The 20,518-nt window shown below is 43.7% G+C and overlaps 1 protein-coding gene across 2 annotated transcripts in view; it reads left to right on the top strand.

The window, feature by feature from the left end:
* The window catches only part of SAE1 (SUMO1 activating enzyme subunit 1), a 73,309-nt gene that overhangs the window by 23,734 nt on the left and 29,057 nt on the right, over positions 1 to 20,518 (top strand). For both annotated transcript variants that reach the window (XM_030873803.3, XM_060289348.2), the window contains one exon: positions 10,689 to 10,794. In XM_030873803.3, the coding sequence (XP_030729663.1) occupies positions 10,689 to 10,794 (106 nt within the window). The remainder of the gene's footprint in view (positions 1 to 10,688; positions 10,795 to 20,518) is intronic.

The following is a 20,518-nucleotide window of genomic DNA, read 5'->3' as shown; positions in this document are numbered from 1 at the left end:
GCAGCTGTGCTTGGTGCCAGCCGGCTGTTGCTGTGAGGGAATGTGGACCTAGTGATGTCAGATGTGATTTTTCAAGAGAATGAGAAAGAAAGATTTTTTTTAATATGCTCTGTCCCAAACTTTTTAATACCGGCAACCTTTTTGCATGCTGTTTCCATCCACCCTGTAGAGACTAAAGAGGACACGTCTGCAAGACTTACCTGCTCTGTGGGCCACAGATTTGCGCCTCTGATGTATGGAGCAGCGTCAGAAAGACTGTTTCTCAGCACAGCCCCTTACTCTTTTTTTTTTTTTTTTTTAAACTTAGGTCACTTTTATTATTGCTACATCTGTTTTTTTAATTATTTATTTGGCTGAGTCAGTCTTAGCTGTGGCATGCAGGATCTTTTGTTGCGGTGCACGGACTTCTCTCTAGTTGTGGCACGTGGGCTTTAGAGCTCAGGCTCAGTAGTTGAGGTGCGCGGGCTTAGTTGCCCCGCAGCATGTGGTATCTTAGTTTCCCCACCAGGGATGGAACCGTGTCCCCTGCATTGGAAGGCGGATTCTTAACCCCTGGACCACCAGGGAAGCCCCCACTCTTATACAAATTTTTTTTTTTTCTCAGATTGATAGACAATTTAGTAAGGTCCTAAGTGGGCAGGGAGACAGTTTAAACTTGAATTGCTTAATTGCTTTTTTAAAATAAAGTTTTTGGTTTTTTCCTACCAAATAACCTTTTAAGAAGAAAGGTCTCAATGTTGACAAGTGTTATCAGATGTATATATATATATACATATATATATATTTTAATGTAGTTTACGTTAGGGGCTTAGTCTCTACTAGGATTGGTGCTGTAATTCATGTTATAGAAAGAGGACTGGAAAGGGAATCAGTAGACAGATGATGGTTTTGTAGCTAGTGTTGGAATTTGAGAAGGGAATTCATGCGACGGGGAAAAAAACAAGATGAAGTGGCCAGAATTGGTTTTGTTGAACCGAGAGGAAAGACATGGCCAAGCCCTTATTTACTCTTTGCTTTGTAGATCTAAATGTTGAGAAAGAAAAACAGCTGGTCAGGGCGTCGAGTTAAAACTGCTCTAAAGGGGGGATTCTAAGAGTGCAGAAACCACAAAAGAGACTGCAGAAAACCACAAAAGTGGAACTCTTTTGAGTTTCCAGCAAGGCTGCGTTGGAGATTTTCTTTTCCTTGCTCTTTATGTTTGTATTGGAATAGTTTGATGCTGTGAGTGTAATACAGAGGAATTATTAAGCCCTAATTTTAGTGTCTATTCACAGGACCATAATTATCCGGAGTGAACATTGGTGTTTTGGCCAAAACTTGGGTCTTTTTCTTTCTTCCTTTCTTTCTTTCTTTTTGAGGCCCAGTCAAGCTTTATCTGAATAGCTCCGTGAGTTTGGTGGGGGAGATAAATTGTTAACTAAGGGAGGAGTACAAAAGCAGCTTTGTGGGTGCTGTCAGTTTATAAATCACACCCTCTTACAAGTGTGACACTTGGCCTTGGTGTGAAGGGTTTTATGGCTTAAGGGCCTTCTCTGATTGAGGCAGGTCTTTCACATTCAAATGCAGAGAGCCCTAGCTTTGTTTGCCCTTCACAGCTGGAAGTTTCCTGGGAGTCAATTCTGATGGTGCCCACTGGGGCAGATCTGGAAACCTCTTTTGGGAGCCACTTTAGCTAGCTATGAGGAGAATGTGGGCAGCCCTGGCAGGCACTCGGCGGCCTTTGCGTACCATTCCTAGGGCTCTTCAGTCACACAGCTCTTTGTGTGGCCTCTTCCTACTTGGGGCCCAATTTGAAGGTATCAAAATATTCCCCAGCTGACATTGTTAGTCAGCTGTTTCACTGGGACAATTCAGGCTTGGATTCCAACCCTGAGCCCTTAAGGTTCCAAGGCATTCAGTGCATTCCTGATGACAATCCCTGGGATTCCAAACCTTGTCTTTGTGCAGCCTCACCGAGAGCGCTGTGGAAGGACCGGGCTGAGCAGGGTCTGGGCCTTGGCTCTGCCACCTTGCAATAACGCGCCGACTCCATTTTGGCAGGGACTACTCCACGATTTCGAAGTTTTCCTCCAATTCAAAAATCCCTTGATTTAGATTCTGCCCTTTCAACTAGTTGGGTTATGCTCAGCGTGCAGGATGGGGGTGGGGAAGCAACCACTTCCCGTTTCCTGTGAAAGGCTTCTGGTTAGGGTTCCCTTCCCCTCCCCCTTTCCCTTAGGCTCAACCCAGTGTTGTAAAGCCACTTTTGCTTCAAGGTACACATTGTGCTCCTAAATTAGAAACGTTAAAAAACAAAGAGGAAAAACAGAACTTGTGGTTTTCACACCGTCTAGGAAGACACTGGCTGGGCCTTTCTAGCACCTGTGCCATCATGATAAATACGGCAGTGGGAAAATGCCCAGCCCAGAGATAGGCATGCAGTAGTAGATTGTTTGCTTCCTTTGGTGCCCAGGAGAAGTGATGAGACAGATTTCGTCAGAAACAGGTGTTGGGCACAGACCTGATGTGGGCTCTAGTATGCAGTAGATAAAGGAGATTGCAGTGGTTTTGTGATGAGGAAGTGTACGGAAAGGCTTCCCAGAGGAAGAATTGTTCGAGTTGGCATGTGAAGGACAGTCTGCCAAGCACCAAAGCCAGGACCGGCATCCAGTCACAGGAAATAGGGTCAAGAAAAGGCACAGCTGTCGAGACGGGGTGACTCTGGCTTCCTCGCTCCAAGCAGCAAGCCCTTGCTGTATCTGCGAGTTGCAAAATGCCTGCTGTGGAGAAGGCACTGTATTGGGTGCAGGGAAGCAAATTAGCCCTCTTGTCTCCGTTTACAGCTGACACTAAAGCCAAGAGAAGTTAAGGAATCCCGCCCAAGATCACACAGCAGTGTAAGAAGGAAGGAATAGGTGGGGAGAGAGCATAGGCAGTGGCGAAGGGCACAGGCGCACCTTACCACCCACAAGGTGAATCCCCTTGGAGTTTCTAGGATAACTTGAAGTTTTGTGAGGATGGTGGAACGAAGTATGTGAAAATTGGGATCACTCCAGAAAACTTTAAAAAGCCACCAGCGTGCTCCCGTGCTGCTGCTCATATTTCTTTATTGTTAGGGGGCTGCCCGATAGGAGTAGATAGATGCCTGGTGGTGGGTACTCTCCATAATAGCTCTTTAAAGATTAAACATAAAGTAGGATTTGCTTCTGACATGCTAAGAAACCACAGATTTAATTTTACCACTGCTTCTGATGTAGTGGGTGGCTAATTTGGGCACCGTAATCCTTTTTTCATGAATTAGTTGTGAAATTCCACAGTTGAGGAGTGATTCATTATTTTGATTTCCCCCTTTGTGAGCAATTTGTTGACAATTCTCTCATCCTCCTCTCACCCCCATCCTTAAAGCATCATTCCTGATGACTGACTATTGTAGTTCCTCCTCTTTCCTGTGGCACGTTGATTTGTAATGCTGGCTACACCTCAGATTACTTGTCAGGGTCTCCCTCATTAGAGTTGAAGCTCCATACGGGCTGGGCAGTTCTGTTCGCTGCTTTGTTCCTAGTGCGGTACCCCGCACACTTGTGTTCAGGCGATTTTTTTTTTTTAAATAAATTTATCTATTTATTTTTGGCTGCCTTGGGTCTTCTTTGCTGCGCATGGGTTTCCTCTTGTTGCAGCGAGTGGGGGCTACTCTTTGTGGTGCGCCAGCTTCTCATTGCAGTGGCTTCTCTTGTTGCGGTGCACGGGCTCTAGGCACGTGGGCTTCAGTAGTTGTGGCACGCAGGCTCAGTTGTGGCTCGCGGGCTCAGTAGCTGTGGCTCGCGGGCTCTAGAGCGCAGGCTCAGTAGCTGTGGCTCACGGGCTTGGTTGCTCTGCGGCATGTGGGATCTTCCCGGACCAGGGCTCGAACTTGTGTCCCCTGCATTGGCAGGTGGATTCTTTTTTTTTTTTTGCGGTACGCGGGCCTCTCACTGTTGTGGCCTCTCCCGTTGCGGAGCACAGGCTCTGAATGTGCAGGCTCAGCGGCCATGGCTCACGGGCCTAGCCGCTCTGCGGCATGTGGGATCTTCCCGGACCGGGGCATGAACCCGTGTCCCCTGCATCGGCAGGCGGACTCTCAACCGCTGCGCCGCCAGGGAAGCCCGGCAGGTGGATTCTTAACCACTGTGCCACCAGGGAGGTCCCCAGGAAATGTTTGTTCAGTGTAGTTGTGGCTGTTCCAGCATCATAATGTGACCCAGCTCTGGAGGAGATTATTGTCATTGTAAAACGGATTTATTCAGTTAACTTTCTTTGTGATCAAATAAATGGATTAATGTTGTAGTACATTAGTTCTCATAGTTTAGGTTATTTGAGCTGAGCTGAGAGAACAGACTTTTAAAGAAGAGAAGGTTCTTGGCTAGGAATATGTAGAAGTAAGTCATTGGGTTGCCTAGACCAGAACCTGCAGGCCAGAGAGGTTCAAAACTAAATTGTCAGAGAATCACTTGGTTCGGGTGAGGGGAGCAGGCAGGGAGGTGCAGGGTGCAAATCGCAGAGAATTTGGTGGACTGCTGATAGTAGGTTTCGCAGGTAGGACAGTTGTGGAGTGTGGGGTGGGTGCTGGTGGTGCCTTGTCTCACCTGAGAGAAGTTTCTTGGCTCTACGGATGAGGAAGAGGAGTCCCTCCCATCATCACAGCACAGTCTAGTCTTGTGTGTATGTGTGTGTGTGAGAGTGAGAGAGAGATATTCAATATACAAAAATCCCGCGACATCATTGCAAGTTATGGAACATAACGGTAAAACAAATACTATGCAACTTAAAAACCAGAACGTTCCCAGTACTGTTGTACCAATCTGGGTGTTCTTTCTCTGTCTTCTCAGGGCTGCTGGTACATTTGTGTGGATTTAATGAGGTATCCAGGAGGGGTGGATATAGCCCTGCTTGGCATGGTGTTTTGTCATGTGTTTGTAAATCTAAACAGTGGAATAAAGCTTATTAGGTGGTGTTGTAGGTATAAATTAAAAATGAAATTAAGAATAGTAGGGCTAGTCACCATGTACCCACCACCCAGTTTAAAGCATAAAACATTACTGATGTGATCGAGGCCCCCTGGTGATCGCTCGCCAGCATGAGCACCCGCTGTCGTCGGTTGTGGTTCTTATTCTGGGCATTTCTTCTCACTGCACGTGTTTGTTTTTCCAAGTAACATAGAATTGTTTGGTGTGCTTTTTAACTTCTTAAAAGTCGGTTTTGCGTTTTATGTTTGCTGCCGTGTGCTTCTTAAGAGCAGCTTTGCGTTTGTGAGGCCATCTGTGTTTGTGTGTGGTTCTGGGGCTTTGCTGTCCATTATGGTCGCCACCGGCCGCATGTGGCTATTTAAATTAAAATTAATGAAATTGAAAATAAATTAAAAATTCAGTCTCACCAGCCACATTTCACATGCTCAGTAACCACAGGTGGCTGGTGGCAGCCATATTGCAAAGCACCAACATGCAGAATGTTCTTGTCATCATTGCAAGTTCTCTTGGACAGCAAGCACTGCAGTTTTGTTTGTTTGTTTTGTTTTTGTTTTGACCATAGAGTATTTGTTGTGTGAAAACATTACTATTTATTTATTCTCCTATTAATGGGCATTTAGGTATATAAGGTTTTGCTCTTACAAATTGTGCTGCAGTCATTTTGTGTGTGTGTGTGTGTGTGTGTGTGTGTGTGTGTGTATAGATAATCTCCTTGGGTAAGTGTGTGATTTCTCTAGGATATAGGAGATTTAGGATGTGCACATCTTCAACTTTACCAGACCCCGAAAAATAGCTCTCAAGTAGTTTCCTCAATTTACATTCCAAACCCAGCAGCATGTAACAGTAACATTTGGTAACTTCAGGCTCTTTTGCCACTCCGCAGAGTGTGAAAACTGTCTCGGGTTGTGGTTGTCAGTTGTTAATATGCTTTTGAAAACTATAGTCTCCCATGAGTAGGTGTGGAAATTAGACCTAGAAATCTGTAGTTTGAAAGTTGTTTCAATTCTGATTTACATTCAGCTTTACATCCAGATCTGTATCACTTGTTATAGATGTTCAGCCTGATCTAAAAAGTAAAGTAGGTTCACAAGTCCCAAATGTGGAAAATACAGAACAAGTTGAGAAAATGTGAACCCTGTTACCCAGTGATGTCAGTATTCTTTTTATGCATGTACATAATAAATTAGAGCACTAATTAATATATATTAGTACATGCAAGACATGTATAATGATCTAATGTAATATATGACATACATATGTATTGTCTTTTCCTTTTTTCACTCCATATATTTTCATAAGCACTCCTCAAATCTTTATGCCTACTTTGGAGAGCATGATTCTATTCTATTCTGTTTATTTTTTTATTGACATATAGTTGGCGTACAATTGGAGAACACGATTTTGAATGGCTGTGTGTGTCGGTCTTCCCCTTTTTGCCTTGCCATCATCTATTGAGCCAGTTTCCTGTTGCAGTCTCCCACTATTCTAAATGGCCCAGCACAACCCCTTAATTTGATAGCTGATAGACTGTGTGGAGAATTCATCTTTATATTTATTGTTGGGCTTTTCGGCAAATGAAAAGCAGGTAGGTCCTGTCAGCTCAGGGGTATTTATTGAAAATCTAGTCCATTCAATGCTGTGCCTTTCACTGTGGTCCCTGCCTCAGGAAGCTGCTACCCATCTGAGGAGAGGGGATCAGTTAACGGTGTGAGAGGGCTTATTATTAGTCTTAACTAGACTCTCAGATTGAAATCCTCAAGGCCCAGAATCGTCAGAGGAGAAAATGGACAGTGGAGGGGAGTGGGTTAGGCATTCGAGGCAGAGGGATCCATGAGCCAAGGGCATGGAGGAGCGGGAGGGATGAGTGAGGTGTGAGAGTTACCTTCATTCAGGGGGGTGGTGGATGCTACTACCTGGCAGGCACTGCTGGCTGCTTCATCTGAAAGGCTCTTCATTCCTTGAAAGCACCGTCGAGCGGGCTTTTTATAAACTCAATGCCAGTGAGGTCGGTAAGGCAAGCGCCACCTTTTGCATCTGTGCTACTACGATAGGCAGCTTGGTTAAGTTTTGTTTTATTTTTAATAGTTATGAGCCATGATAGTAGACTTTGGGTACCTTGAACCAGAAAAGGGGGCGTTAATTGAAGGCAGGCTGGAGTAGCACAAGAAGCATGGAGTAGCTCCTGTGATCTGAGAAGGGGAAAGACCAGGGCAGCTGGGGAGCCTTGGAGGCAGCAGGGGTTTGGCCTTTCTCTTTAGAGCTCTGACATTAATGTGTCTCCATTTCCAACTTTCATACTCACGATTCCCAGGAGAAACAATCTGATGGGTCTGGCTTGGGACATGTGTCCACCCCTGGCTTTGTCACCTGTGGCTGGAGGGCTGGTACACATTAAAGACAAGGCCACAGGGGGTCTCCTCCTCAGATACCAGGAAACTTCTCTAAAAGTTGTCAGCCACTGACAGGCCCAAGAGAGGTTAATTCATTTGCCTAAGGTCACAAGTTAGTGGCAGAACTGAGTCTAATTCTGCCCTTAGAGTTGAGGGAAAGGGGCCTCTATCCTTGGCCCTGGTGCTATGGAAGGTCCCACTCTGGCCTTCCTCCAGCCATTCCCCTCACAGGGTAAGGATCGCATGGGATGAAGGAGCTGCATCTGCCTGGATCTTGCAGCCTTCCTCCAGTTCTAGACCACATTCTGGATACCTGGACCCCTGGAATCTCCTGCCCAGATAACCCCAGGCTACTTCCCGGGCTTTTGTGGGCTTCTTCCCTGATCTGCCTCTGGAGTACAGACCTTGCCACAATGTCTGCATGCCTAGGCCTGAGGGGTGGATGTTTTGGGGGGGAAGGATGGGCAAAGCCTTTTGCAAAGTTAAGTGCAAAGCCCCTTGCATTTTGAGTCAGAGCCAGAGCGGGGAAAGGGTGCGGGTACGGCCTTCCCAGGGTATCTCGTTCTGGCACAGTACTCCCAAGGAGTGTGAGAATTCCAAACGTGAACCTGGTCTTCCAGGTGGTTATGAAGAAGGTTTATTTGTCAACGCAGGAGAATATAATATACTTAATAACTTATTAGTGTGATTTATAACTAAATATGTAGACATGGGTTTTCATTTGTACTCTTACCCTCAGGCCCTGAAAGTGTTAGCAGTGGGCCTGCCTGGGACTAAGACTGTAAAAACAACTTTTTTCCTTCATTTGTCATATAATGGCCTAACGAATCAGTGGATTCTTAGCATTGGTCTTTGCCAGGCAAACTACCAAAATTCTGAATTAAGGTCTTGGTAGTTTCTGAAACCTGGTTAAGACTTTTCTTATTGTGATGGCATTTCCAGACCATACTGCTGATGGCTTGATCTGCATTGTAAGACTTGTTAAGAAGGGTCTGGCAAGTCTGTATCAGGCACTAAATGTCACTCCGCTAACTACGTGACTTATCTGTTAAGGTCAAACAGACCCATTGACCAAAAGGTTTGAGGGCAGTACAAACATCTTGTATGCCAGCTTTTACAATGGATCCAGACACCAAAGGAGTGATTATGGGGAGGCAGAAAGCCCCCTTGAAAACCACACTGTTTTATCTTCACCAGCAATTTGAACTTTCATCTTTCAAATCCATTACGGTCTTCAGCAAGCTGCCTGGTAGCTGATAGATCTTGGTTCACTTAGCCTGCTAAATTGTACCTTTGTTGTCTTTTTTCTCTTTTATTTTTAAAATATCTGGGGTGTGTGTGTGTGTAGAGAAGACAGGAAGAAAGACGCACAGCTCTGTAAGTTTGAAATTATTTATACACTTACACACATATACCATCTTAAACTTGGTAAAAGTAGCCAGTACTGACAAAAATTTGAGAGTAAGGTGCTACCACCTTATTCCCAAATATTTCAGTCTGTATTTTCTCAAACAAGGCGTTCTCCTTAATCAGAAACCAACCATCAAAATCAGGAAATACACATGGGTACGTCGCTGCCATCTAATCCTCAGACCCCATTCCACCTTTACTAGTTGTTCCAATCATGTCCTTAACAGCAAAAGGATCCGGTTCAGAATCATGTGTGCATCTAGATTTTCATGACACCTGAAGGTTGCTAAGCCAGTTATTTTGTAAAATGTCCCTTAGTTTAGGTTCATCTGATGTTCCCTCGTGATTAGACTCTAGCTACACATCTTTGGCAAAAATATCACAACATGGATGCTTCTCATTGCATCCTGTGGTCTGGTGCATGGTTATCACATACCCCTTTACTGGTCATGTTAACTTCGATCATGAGTAAGATTGTTTGCCAGACTGCTCCTTTGAAAACAGTTTTTTTTCCCTGTGTGACTAATAGGTATTCTGTAGAGGGGTATTTTGAAAATATGTAAATACCCCATTCCTATCAAACTTTATTAATTAGTTAATTGTAGGTCTGTGGACTAATGGATCATAGTTTACTTACAGTATTATAGTCTATTTTTATCCTCAAATTGTTGTAGTATATTTATCCGCAGATTTGACCAGTGGAAGCTTCTTTAAGCTGGCTCCTATTACCTCTTGACATGGCCCATCATTCTTTGAGGACTTTCCTTGTTTCAGGCTCTTCTGTTCCTGCTGCCCCAGTTTTGAAATCAGTCATATCTCCAAGGAGAAATGTTTCTCTTAGTGGTGATTAGAAACCAAAATCTAGGTGTTAGATGTGCTCATTGCTATCAGAGTATCATTGCTTTTAGACCTTCTCAGTGGACACAGCAGGTAAATATTTGTATGTGTACACATACAAACACTTGCATCTACATTTATTTCTTTATCTGCCTATATATATAGAAAACGGGTTCATGCCAATAACTCTCACCACAGGCTTCATTCTCCTTTTCTCCTTTTCCATATTTCTAATTCTCTTCTTCTCTGACAGTGAGAAACCTGGCTCCCCAGATTCTCAGTGTAATTTCTTGTTGCATCAAGTCCTTGGATGTAATCAGTCTCCTGTTGCTGCCCTTGGGGATGCCCTTCTTACCCTGCCCTGCTCTGTCCCCTCCAACCAGGCCACCCAACCCCTCCACACACACACAGTTTCCCTGCCCTTCCTCAGTCTCAGCAAATGGCTTTTGGACTTAATTGTTTAGGAAAGGGAAAGGAAAACCATTTTCTCATTCATATTTAGTTGTTTATATTTAAAAATATAATTGTCTCTTGGCATTTTTTTGAGAAAATTTGATTTAACTTAATAGGTTTCAACCATATTTCCTCCTACCACAGAGCTTTTGCAAATGCCATTTCCATTTCCACAGCCTGGAGGTTTCATTCCATCCCCTTTGCTTGTTTTTCTTCTCTGTTATTTATGAATATTGTTGTTTGTTTCTGTTTACTAATACAAAGAAAATTTATTGAATATCTTTAGATACACATTCTTGGTCACTTATGAAGGTATTTCCGTGGCGTAAATCACCAGAGTTCAAGAAAGAGCCAGAATGGAACTAGGTCTTTAGCTTTGCTCTGTCTTTCTTCAGTGCAGGGAGTACATGTCGTTGATTTCTGTGTCCCCAGTGCCCAGAGGAACACACAGTAAGTGCTCAATAAATATTTATTGGATTTGAATGGGCCTCAGCTTCTTTTAATGAACAGTAAACCTTACAGAATGACATTTCTCCTAGAAATGGTGAAGAGTTACTGCCTTGTGATTTAAAGCCAACATATTTTATCCCTAAGCAATTTTGTCTTTTTTCAACAGAAGGTGGTCTTCTGCTCCATCAAAGAAGCACTGGAAGTGGACTGGAGCAGTGATAAAGCAAAGGCAGCTCTCAAGCGTACAACTCCAGATTACTTTCTCCTTCAAGGTGAGGACTGGAAGCAGAGCTTCCCAGCGCGCAATTTGTGCTTTGATTTCTGCAGATGTGGCTGCAGAGGCCAGAAGGTTTCTTGAGGTTTGCCGTGAGTGGAGTTCCCCCTTAGCTGGTTCTCAGTGGCCTCTTAGAACAACAGAGTGAATGGAGAGGAGGCCTGTCACTGAGCTCTGGCTTCTTAACGATTTTTGCTTTTTTTATTATTTGTTGAAGTGAACTGCCCTCTCAAGTTGAGCCTGAGATAACAGTGCCATAAATCAAGCTCTTTTCATCACTGCTTTCCCTCTTCAGAGTTCTTCCTGGGCCTTAAAACCAGGCTTCCTCTCCTGAAGTCTTTTTCCCCACTCTCACCATCATTGCTGGTGTTCAGGGAGCATTAGCTAGGTATTGGTTGGCGTCTTAGTGTTCTTGTGCCTGGCACTTTTATTTTTTAATATTATTTTTATAATAATAATCATAAACATTGAGTGCTTACTAGCAAGAGCCATTGGGAGTTGATACTATTACTATCCCTACTTCACAGACAAGGAAACTGAGCACAGAGAGATTAAGGTTACTCGTGTTCTCACAGTAAGCCAAGTAAGTGTATAAATAACATCGGTTTGTTAATTAGTGTAAAATAATCCATATTTGTTATAGAAAACACCAGAAAAAGAGCAAAAAAAGTCACCTCGACATTTTTGTACTTTTGGGGATGTGCTTCCCAGCTTCCCCCCGCCCATGTTGGCACATAGAAGGCCCTCAGTAAACAGCTATTAATTTGGAAAGGTTTGGGGTATAGCCTGAGCGTTTCAGTAAACAGCTATTAATTTGGAAAGGTTTGGGGTATAGCCTGAGCGTTTCAGTAAACAGCTATTAATTTGGAAAGGTTTGGGGTATAGCCTGAGCGTTTCTAACTGCTGCTTATAAAAGGAGTCAACCGGTATTTGAGTTTACCATAACCTGGGGATTCTCTCAGCCAGGGGCAGTCTTGTCCTCCAGGGAACACTGGCAGTGTCTGGAGACATTTTTGGTTGTTATGACTGGGGGTGGGATGGGGAGAGGGCAAGGATGTTGTTTAATATCTTATGACACACGGCACAAGATAGCCCCCCCATGACAAGAGTTATCTGGCTGCCAGAGTCAATAGTGCTGAGGTTGAGAAATCCCGATCTAACCCTTTGCAGTTTCCAGAGTATTTTCTTGTCCGTCTCATCATCACAGCTCGGTTATGAGGTGGACAAGGTGGGAATTATCCGCAGTTTGGTTTCTTGGGATGAAGAGACAGAGTCCCAGAGAGGCTCGTGTTTTGCCTGAGGACGCAGAATGCAGATGGCAAAAGAGCAGCCCAGGTCTTTGAAGTCTAATTAATTAAATACTGTGAGAGGTCCCAGGTAATGAAAGCATCCGGGCTCCATTCTCAGTGCTCTGTGGGTATTAGCTCGTTGGATCCTCACCACATTCACATGAAGCAGCTGCTGTACCCCCACTTACAGGCGTTTTAAAAGGTACAGATTGATGAAGACACAGGCATGTGGCCACCCCTGCCCTCAGGAGCCCATCATTGAGATGGGGAGGCAAAACTAATGGCCTGGAGACAGTGTGGGGGAAAATGTTTATTGAATCCAGATAGATTCTGCTGACCATCACTATCAGAAGTTACAAGGGGCTGGGGCGTAGACAGGTCGTGAGGCAGAAGCAGGAGCTTTAATATTGTGACCCAGATGGCAGGCAGTGGTACACAGTTCAGAACTAGTGCTCTGGAATCAAAACAGACCTGCCTTTCAGTCCTGGCACTGTCATTTTCTTAGGTGAGTGACATTGAGCCACAGACTTAAATTCCCTGAGGCTCCCTCAGATTCCCCTCTGACCATGGGGGTGTTAATAGCGCTTGCCTCAGAGGGCTTTTGTGAGGCTTGCATGACACACACGCAAGGGGCTTAGCACACAGCAAGTCCTAGAGACCTAATATAGTTACGTGCTTGGAGGTGGGAGGTACTTCGCAACTGTGTAGTAGAATTTTAGGATTGACTCAATTTACCCTTTTCTAAAAAAATTCATTTATTTTTAAAAATTTTTTTGGCTGTGTTGGGTCTTCGTTGCTGCACGCAGGCTTTCTCTAGTTGCGGTGAACGGGGGCTTCTCTTCATTACAGTGCGCGGGCTTCTCATTGCAGTGGCTTCTTTTGTTGAGGAGCATGGGCTCTAGGCACGCGGGCTTCAGTAGTTGTGGCACGCGGGCTCAGCAGTTGTGGCTCGCGGGTTCTAGAGCTCAGGCTCGGTAGTTGTGGCGCGTGGGCTTGGTTGCTCCGCGGCATGTGGGATCTTCTCAGAGGAGGGCTTAAACCCGCGTTCCCTGCATTGGCAGGCGGATTCCTAACCACTGCGCCACCAAGTAAGTCCCTCAATTTACCCTTAATTCCATACTTGAGTAAGTATTATCATAGCAGCAATCCTATTGGATTTTAGTTTTTTGCCTGTGACACTTTGTTGGATAATATACTCCATAGGTTTACTTCTCTTTTCTTTTTTCTTTTTTAAATTTTTTTTTATTTTTAATTAAAAAAAAAATTTTTAACGTTTTTATTGGAGTATAATTGCTTTACACTGGTTTACTTCTCTTTCTAAATGGTACTAATTATCTTTTTAGTTTCAAGTTCCAGGGCTTAGGATTTGGTGATTGAAACTATGTTCATAAAGCAACTATACTCCAATAAAAATTAATAAAAAAAACCCTTCATAATTAATAGTCATATTAATTATGAATATTTCTTTATTATGGTAAAAACCACATACCATAAAGTTTACCATCTTAACCATTTTTATGTGTATAGTTTTGTAATAGAGAATTTTTATTTTTTTGCAGGCTTTTTAAATATATATATAAATTTATTTATTTTATTTATTTATTTTTGGCTGCGTTGGGTCTTCATTGCTACGCGCGAGTTTTCTCTAGTTGTGGCAAGTGGGGGCTACTCTTCGTTGTGGTGTGTGGTCTTCTTATTGCGATGGCTTCTCTTGTTGCAGAGCACAGGCTCTAGGTGCGCAGGCTCAGTAGTTGTGGCGCATGGGCTTAGTTGCTCCACCGCCATGTGGGATCTTCCTGGACCAGGGATCGAACCTGTGTCCCTTGAGTTGACAGGTGAATTCTTTCTTTTTCTTTTTTTTTTTTTTTTGCGGTACGCGGGCCTCTCACTGTTGTGGCCTCTCTTGTTGCGGAGCGCAGGCTCAGTGGCCATGGGTCATGGGCCCAGCCACTCCACGGCATGTGGGATCTTCCCAGACCGGGGAACGAACTCGCATCCCCTGCATCGGCAGGCGGACTCTCAACCATTGCGCCACCAGGGAAGCCCGACAGGTGAATTCTTAACCAGTGCACCACCAGGGAAGTGTCCCTGTAATAGAAAATTTTAAAAGGAGGCAGCCCCACATATCATACCGTCTAGACCAAGGCTGGCAGCTGTGCGCTTCCCACTCTCCCCTCCATCCCTTACCTGTGGCAGACGTGGCTAATAAGGCCTTATCATTGGCCAGCCACTTTTCTCATAGCCTTGGGATCCTTTAAACAGCACTGCCTGCAGTTCCCTCTCTGATTTGGCATACAAATACAAATTAAGCTAACTCTCTCCTTATAAGAATGAGGCCTAGAAGGGAAGTAACTACTCATGGCCTAGGTCTAAAACCCAAGTCTCCTGATTCTTCCAGGATCTAGTTCTTTTCACACCATCCCCAGTGTTCTTCCTGAGTTTTTTGGATATCCAACATAGCCTTTCCTGGGCTTTTCTCTTTGTAGCAGATGACATGTCCTAACTTTTCTTGTGTGGCGTCATATGCATATTCCTGATGATATTTTTTTTGCCCTCTTGGGTCGTTTTGAGCTCTGTGTGTCTTTCCAGAGGTGCTGCAACTGGAAGTATAAGGAGTGTTCCAAATTCAATGAGCATGAGGGCCTGCTTTGCTGTCTGGGAGTTTTGCTCTTGGTGTATATTTGATTAACTCCTTTGACTAGGGACTGGACTAAGCTTCTGGAAGTAGAGGGAAATGGCTCTCGTGATCTCTTTCCCTGGGTCCTGCCGGCAGCTTAGACTTCTGCCAGAATTCAGCTTGTAAGTATTAAGCTGACTTTCTGAGTATATCACCTTATTATTTCTTTTTTTTAATTTTATTTATTTATTTTTTTATACAGCAAGTTCTTATTAGCCCTTAATTTTATACACATCACTGTATACATGTCAATCCCAATCGCCCAATTCATCACACCACCATCGGCTTTCCCTCCTTGGTGTCCATACGTTTGTTCTCTACATCTGTGTCTCAACTTCTGCCCTGCAAACCGGTTCATCTGTATCATTTTTCTAGGTTCCACATACATGCGTTAATATACGATATTTGTTTTTCTTTTTCTGACTGACTTCACTCTGTATGACAGTCTCTAGATCCATCCACATCTCAACAAATGACCCAGTTTCGTTCCTTTTTATGGCTGAGTAATAGTCCATTGTATATATGTACCACAACTTCTTTTTTTTTTACCACAACTTCTTTATCCATTTGTCTGTCGATGGGCATTTAGGTTGCTTCCATGACCTGGCTATTGTAAGCAGTGCTGCAATGAACATTGGGGTGCATGCGTCTTTTTTGAATTATGGTTTTCTCTGGGTATATGCCCAGTAGTGGGATTGTTGGATCATATGGTAGTTCTATTTTTAGTTTTTTAAGGAACCTCCATACTGTTCTCCATAGTGACAGTATCAATTTACATTCTCACCAACAGTGCAAGAGGGTTCCCTTTTCTCCACACCCTCTCCAGCATTTGTTGTTTGTAGATTTTCTGATGATGCCCATTCTAACTGGTGTGAGGCGATACCTCATTGTAGTTTTGATTTGCATTTCTCTAATAACTAGCGATATTGAGCAGCTTTTCATGTGCTTCTTGGCCATCTGTATGTCTTTGGAGAAATTTCTATTTAGGTCTTCTGCCCATTTTTCGATTGGGTTGTTTGTTTCTTTAATATTGAGCTGCATGAGCTGTTTATATATTTTAGAGATTAATCCTTTGTCCGTTGATTTGTTTGCAAATATTTTATCCCATTCTGAGGGTTGTCTTTTCATCTCGTTTATGGTTTCCTTTGCTGTGCAAAAGCTTTTAAATTTCATGAGGTCCCATTTCTTTTTTTTTGTTTTTATTTCCATTACTCTAGGAGGTGGATCAAAAAAGATCTTGCTGTGATTTATGTCAAAGAATGTTTTTGTTTTTATTTCCATTACTCTAGGAGGTGGATCAAAAAAGATCTTGCTGTGATTTATGTCAAAGAATGTTCTTCCTATGTTTTCCTCTTAAGAGTTTTATAGTGTCCGGTCTTATATTTAGGTCTCTAATCCATTCTGAGATTATTTTTGTGTATGGTATCACCTTATTCTTATATTCAGAAATACTTCTTTTGGGACTTCCCTGGTGGTGCAGTGGTTCAGAGTCCACCTGCCAATGCAGGGGACACGGGTTCGTGCCCCGGTCCGGGAAGATCTCACATGTCGCGGAGCGGCTGGGCCCGTGAGCCACGGCCGCTGAGCCTGCGCGTCCAGAGCCTGTGCTCTGCAATGGGAGAGGCCACGGCAGTGAGAGGCCCGCGTACCGCAAAAAAAAAAAAAAAAAAAAGAAATACTTCTTTTGATTTGATGTGGGGCCATTCATATAACTAGCTGTGAGATTCTCCTGTAATTTGACTTCATTGGTTATCTAGGAGAGCATAGTAGCTTCCAATGCGTGAAGTTGCCTTTTGCCAAATATACTTGCCGTCAACTGTCTTTGCGACTTGAGTCAGGTAAGTCAGTTTGCTGCTATGCTTTTGTTTCCTCACCTGTAAGGTGATAGGACTAAGTTATCTGCCTGTTTCTAAAATCTCTTCTCATTCTAGGTAGTCAGTGACTCTAATAAAATAAAAGTTCCTCCTTGTGTCTCTGTATTTTTAATTTTTGTACTTGTGACAACTTGACTGAGGTGTGATTGATGCCAGAAAATTTACTCATTTTAAGTGTATTTCTTTTTAAAATTTCTAGAAATTGTTTCGTGAATTTGAACAAAATGTCCTCCAGTTTGTCTTAAGGTCTAACTGTAGTTTTGCCCAGCCAGTTTTGATGGTCAGCCATAGCAGTGGAAGTGTAGTCCAAGTAGAGTAGTGGGCAGTCTTGTGTCAGGGAAAAAGACGGGCTTTGGGGACTACCAGAGTTGAGCGCAGGTCCCAGCTCCTACGTGAAATTGATATAATTTAAAAAGTGGCCTTGATTTTGTTATTCAAGTCAAACATTGGTAACATTCTACTGGGTTGGCCAAAAAGTACCTTTGGTTTTTAAGTAAAAATAAAAGACATTTTTCATTTTCACCAAGAACTTTATTGAACAATGTATTCACCCTTTTGTTCCACTACCTTCTGCCATTTTTCAGGCAACTTCATAATTCCATCTTCCCAAAACTTTTTATCTTTCTGAGCAAAGAACTGTCCCAGGTGCCTTTTACAGTCTTCCAGGGAATTGAAACTTTTTCCATTAAGAGAATTTTGTAAAGACCGAAATAAATGGAAATCCGAAGGCACAATGTCTGGTAAATACGGCAGATGAATTAGAGCTTCCCAGCCAAGCTGTTAACGGTTTTTGCCTGGTCATCAAAGAAACGCGCAGTCTTGCGTTATCCTGATGGAAGATAATGCATTTTCTGTTGACTAATTCTGGACGCTTTTCGTCAAGTGCTGCTTTCATTGGGCTAATTGGAAGCAGTACTTGTTGGAATTAATCGTTTGGTTTTCCGGAAGGAGCTCATAATAGAGGACTCCCTTCCGATCCCACCATATACACAACATCACCTTCTTTGGATGAAGACCTTTGGTGTGGTTGGTGGTGGTTCATTTCGCCTGGCCCACGATCTCTTCCATTCCACATTATTGTACAGTATCCACTTTTTAAAAATTAATTATTTATTTTATTTTATTTATTTTTGGCTGCTTTGGGTCCTCATTGCTGCGTGCGGGCTTTCTCCAGTTGTGGCAAGCGGGGGCTACTCTTGGTTGCAGTGCACATGCTTCTCATTGCAGTGGCTTCTGCTGTTGCAGAGCGTGGGCTCTAGGCATGTGGGCTTCAGTAGTTGTGGCACACGGGCTCAGCAGCTGTGGCTAACGGGCTCTAGAGCACAGGCTCAGTAGTTGTGGTGCAAGCGCTTACTTAGCTGCTCCGAGGCATGTGGGGTCTCCCCGGACCAGGGCTCGAGCCTGTGTCTCCTGCATTGGCAGGCAGATTCTTAACCACTGCGCCTCCAGGGAAGCCAGTACAGTATCCACTTTTTTTTTTTTTGCGGTACGCGGGTCTCTCACTGTTGTGGCCTCTCCTGTTGCAGAGCACAGGCTCCGGACGCGCAGGCTCAGCAGCCATGGCTCACGGGCCCAGTCGCTCCGCGGCATGTGAGATCTTCCCGGACCGGGGCACGAACCCGTGTCCCCTACAACGGTAGGCGGACTCTCAACCACTGCGCCACCAGGGAAGCCCCAGTATCCACTTTTTATCACCCGTCACAATTTGTTTTAAAAACGGAACGTTTTCATTACGTTTAAGTAGAGAATCGCGTGCGGAAATACGGTCAAGAAGGTTATTTTCGCTTAACTTAATGTGGAACTCAAGCATAAAAGCGATTAGCATAACTAAGCTGGTACAAATGATTTTCAGCGCTTGATTTGGATATTTTGAGTATGTTAGCTGTCTCCTGTGTGGTGCAACATTGATTATTCTCAATTAACGTCTCAATTTGATCTCTCTGCACTTCACCTCGTCTACCCGATTCTGGAGCAACGTCCAGTGAGAAAATCTCTAGCACAAAACTTTGCAAAACACTTTTGACGTGTTCGATCAGTCATAGCACCTTCTCCATACACTGCACAAATCTTTTTTTGCATTTCAGTTCAGTTTTTATCTTTCTTGAAATAAATAATAAAGCATAGTATGCCAAAAATGTTGCTTTTTTCTTCCATCTTCAGTATTAAAATGGCTACACAAAAATTCACCAATTTTGATAAGTCTTTTTTAAAATGCACGCTGATATGACAGCTGTCACATACAATCTAACAAAATTGTTTCTAATGAAGTTAAAGACGACTAAGTGCTACTAGAGCCATCTTACAGAAAAAAACCGAACGAACCTTTTGGCCAACCCAATAACTTCAGGCTGTGGGATGGCCTTGGGGAATATCCAACTTGAATAATCAACTTTTTTAGGCAGTACTCTAGTTTTCATGTTTGCTTTGGAAGAGATCTTGGAGCATATATAGAGTGACCTCATTTGTCTTGTTGGCTGCAAAATGTATTTCTTTGAGTGTACTATCATTTGTGACCAGTCTCATCAAATGTAGATTGTTTTCAGTTTTTCTCAGTCCTTGGAAATTTTTCCCAAGAGCCTTTCTGGAAGTGTAACTAATATACCTGATGGCACCTTAGGAATTCCTCATGAAGTCAGGGTGCTTGGCTGTGATACACACGAGAATACCTTTGTTTCACCATTGCCTAATGGAACACTTAGTAGGTGCTCAATAAATAAATGGGTGCTCGATAAATAGCTTTTGCATGAGTGACTGGTTTGCTTGTCTGGTCATTTCTTCACCCTAGAGAGAGAGCAGCCTGCCCACTGGTGTCCCTGCAGGCTCCTCTTTCCTGCCTGCTTCCCCGAGCACTTGTCAGGCTTTTGATCCCATTGGCACCCTGGTCCTAGCCTGCCCCTCTCACATAGATGGCTCTTTCTGCCCCATTCAACTGAATTGTGAAGCAGCTGCCCTGCCGTCCATGTGTGTGTGTCGTCCATGTGCATGTGTTTGCCTCGTTTGGGTGTTGAGTGTTTTTCCAGTTTACTTAATAAGATGGTGGCCAGACCAAACGCTTCCTGCTGCATTTTTCCACCATCTTGAGAGTCAGCCTCACCATCTGTGAGCCAAAGGTCTCATCTTTTTATTATTCTCCCATGGCATGTTGCAAAACATGAAGTGTGAGCTGGTTTCCTGTGGCAAAAAGTTGACTTTGATTTGTTCTTTTTGAGGTTACTGTGAGTTTATCATAACAGGAGTGCTAAAAATATCGGGTCTAGTATGGAAACAGCATTCACTTACCAGCATGAATAATAACACACAGGTTTAGTCCAGAGCAAGGAAGAAATGGGCTTGATCTCAAGATGTGAACTACTTAGCAGAGAATCCTTGGCAATCTTAACTTTCTCAGTCTGTTCTGACGAGTCGTGGAAAAGTACTTAGGCCGTTTCTGAGCCACAGAATTAAAGATGAAAATAATCTTAGACCATTTTTGGAGCACCTGATATGTGTCAGATCCCGTGCCTGGGAATCGTCACGGGAAGAAGTCATCTCCTTGCCAATGCAAAACTCAATCACAAATAATTCTCCTTGTGAGGAGAGCTGTAACAGAGAGCTATTGACAAAGCTGTCGTGTCGTGCTGGTCTGTTTTTCAATATGTGTGAATTATTCTACCATCAAAAGCAAACTGTTATGGGAGCTCAGGGAACTGAGGGTCTGGCTCTCTTTGGGGAGTTGGGAAGTCTTCAGAGAGGAGGAGACATCTGAGCTGGATTTTAAAGAATCGGTATTGGCCAGGTGGTAAAGGGAGGTGAGAGTGTTGCCGGCAGAGAAGCAGTGCTTGCAGGCGGCCAGTGGTGCAGGGACCATGGCACAGCGAGGTTGGAGCTTGATGGGTGCCGATC

This window comes from Globicephala melas, chromosome 19 (assembly GCF_963455315.2).
Source record: "Globicephala melas chromosome 19, mGloMel1.2, whole genome shotgun sequence".
Lineage (NCBI taxonomy): Eukaryota > Metazoa > Chordata > Mammalia > Artiodactyla > Delphinidae > Globicephala > Globicephala melas.
The sequence above is the reverse complement of the archived record's forward strand: the minus strand, read 5'-3'. Positions and strand labels throughout refer to the sequence as shown.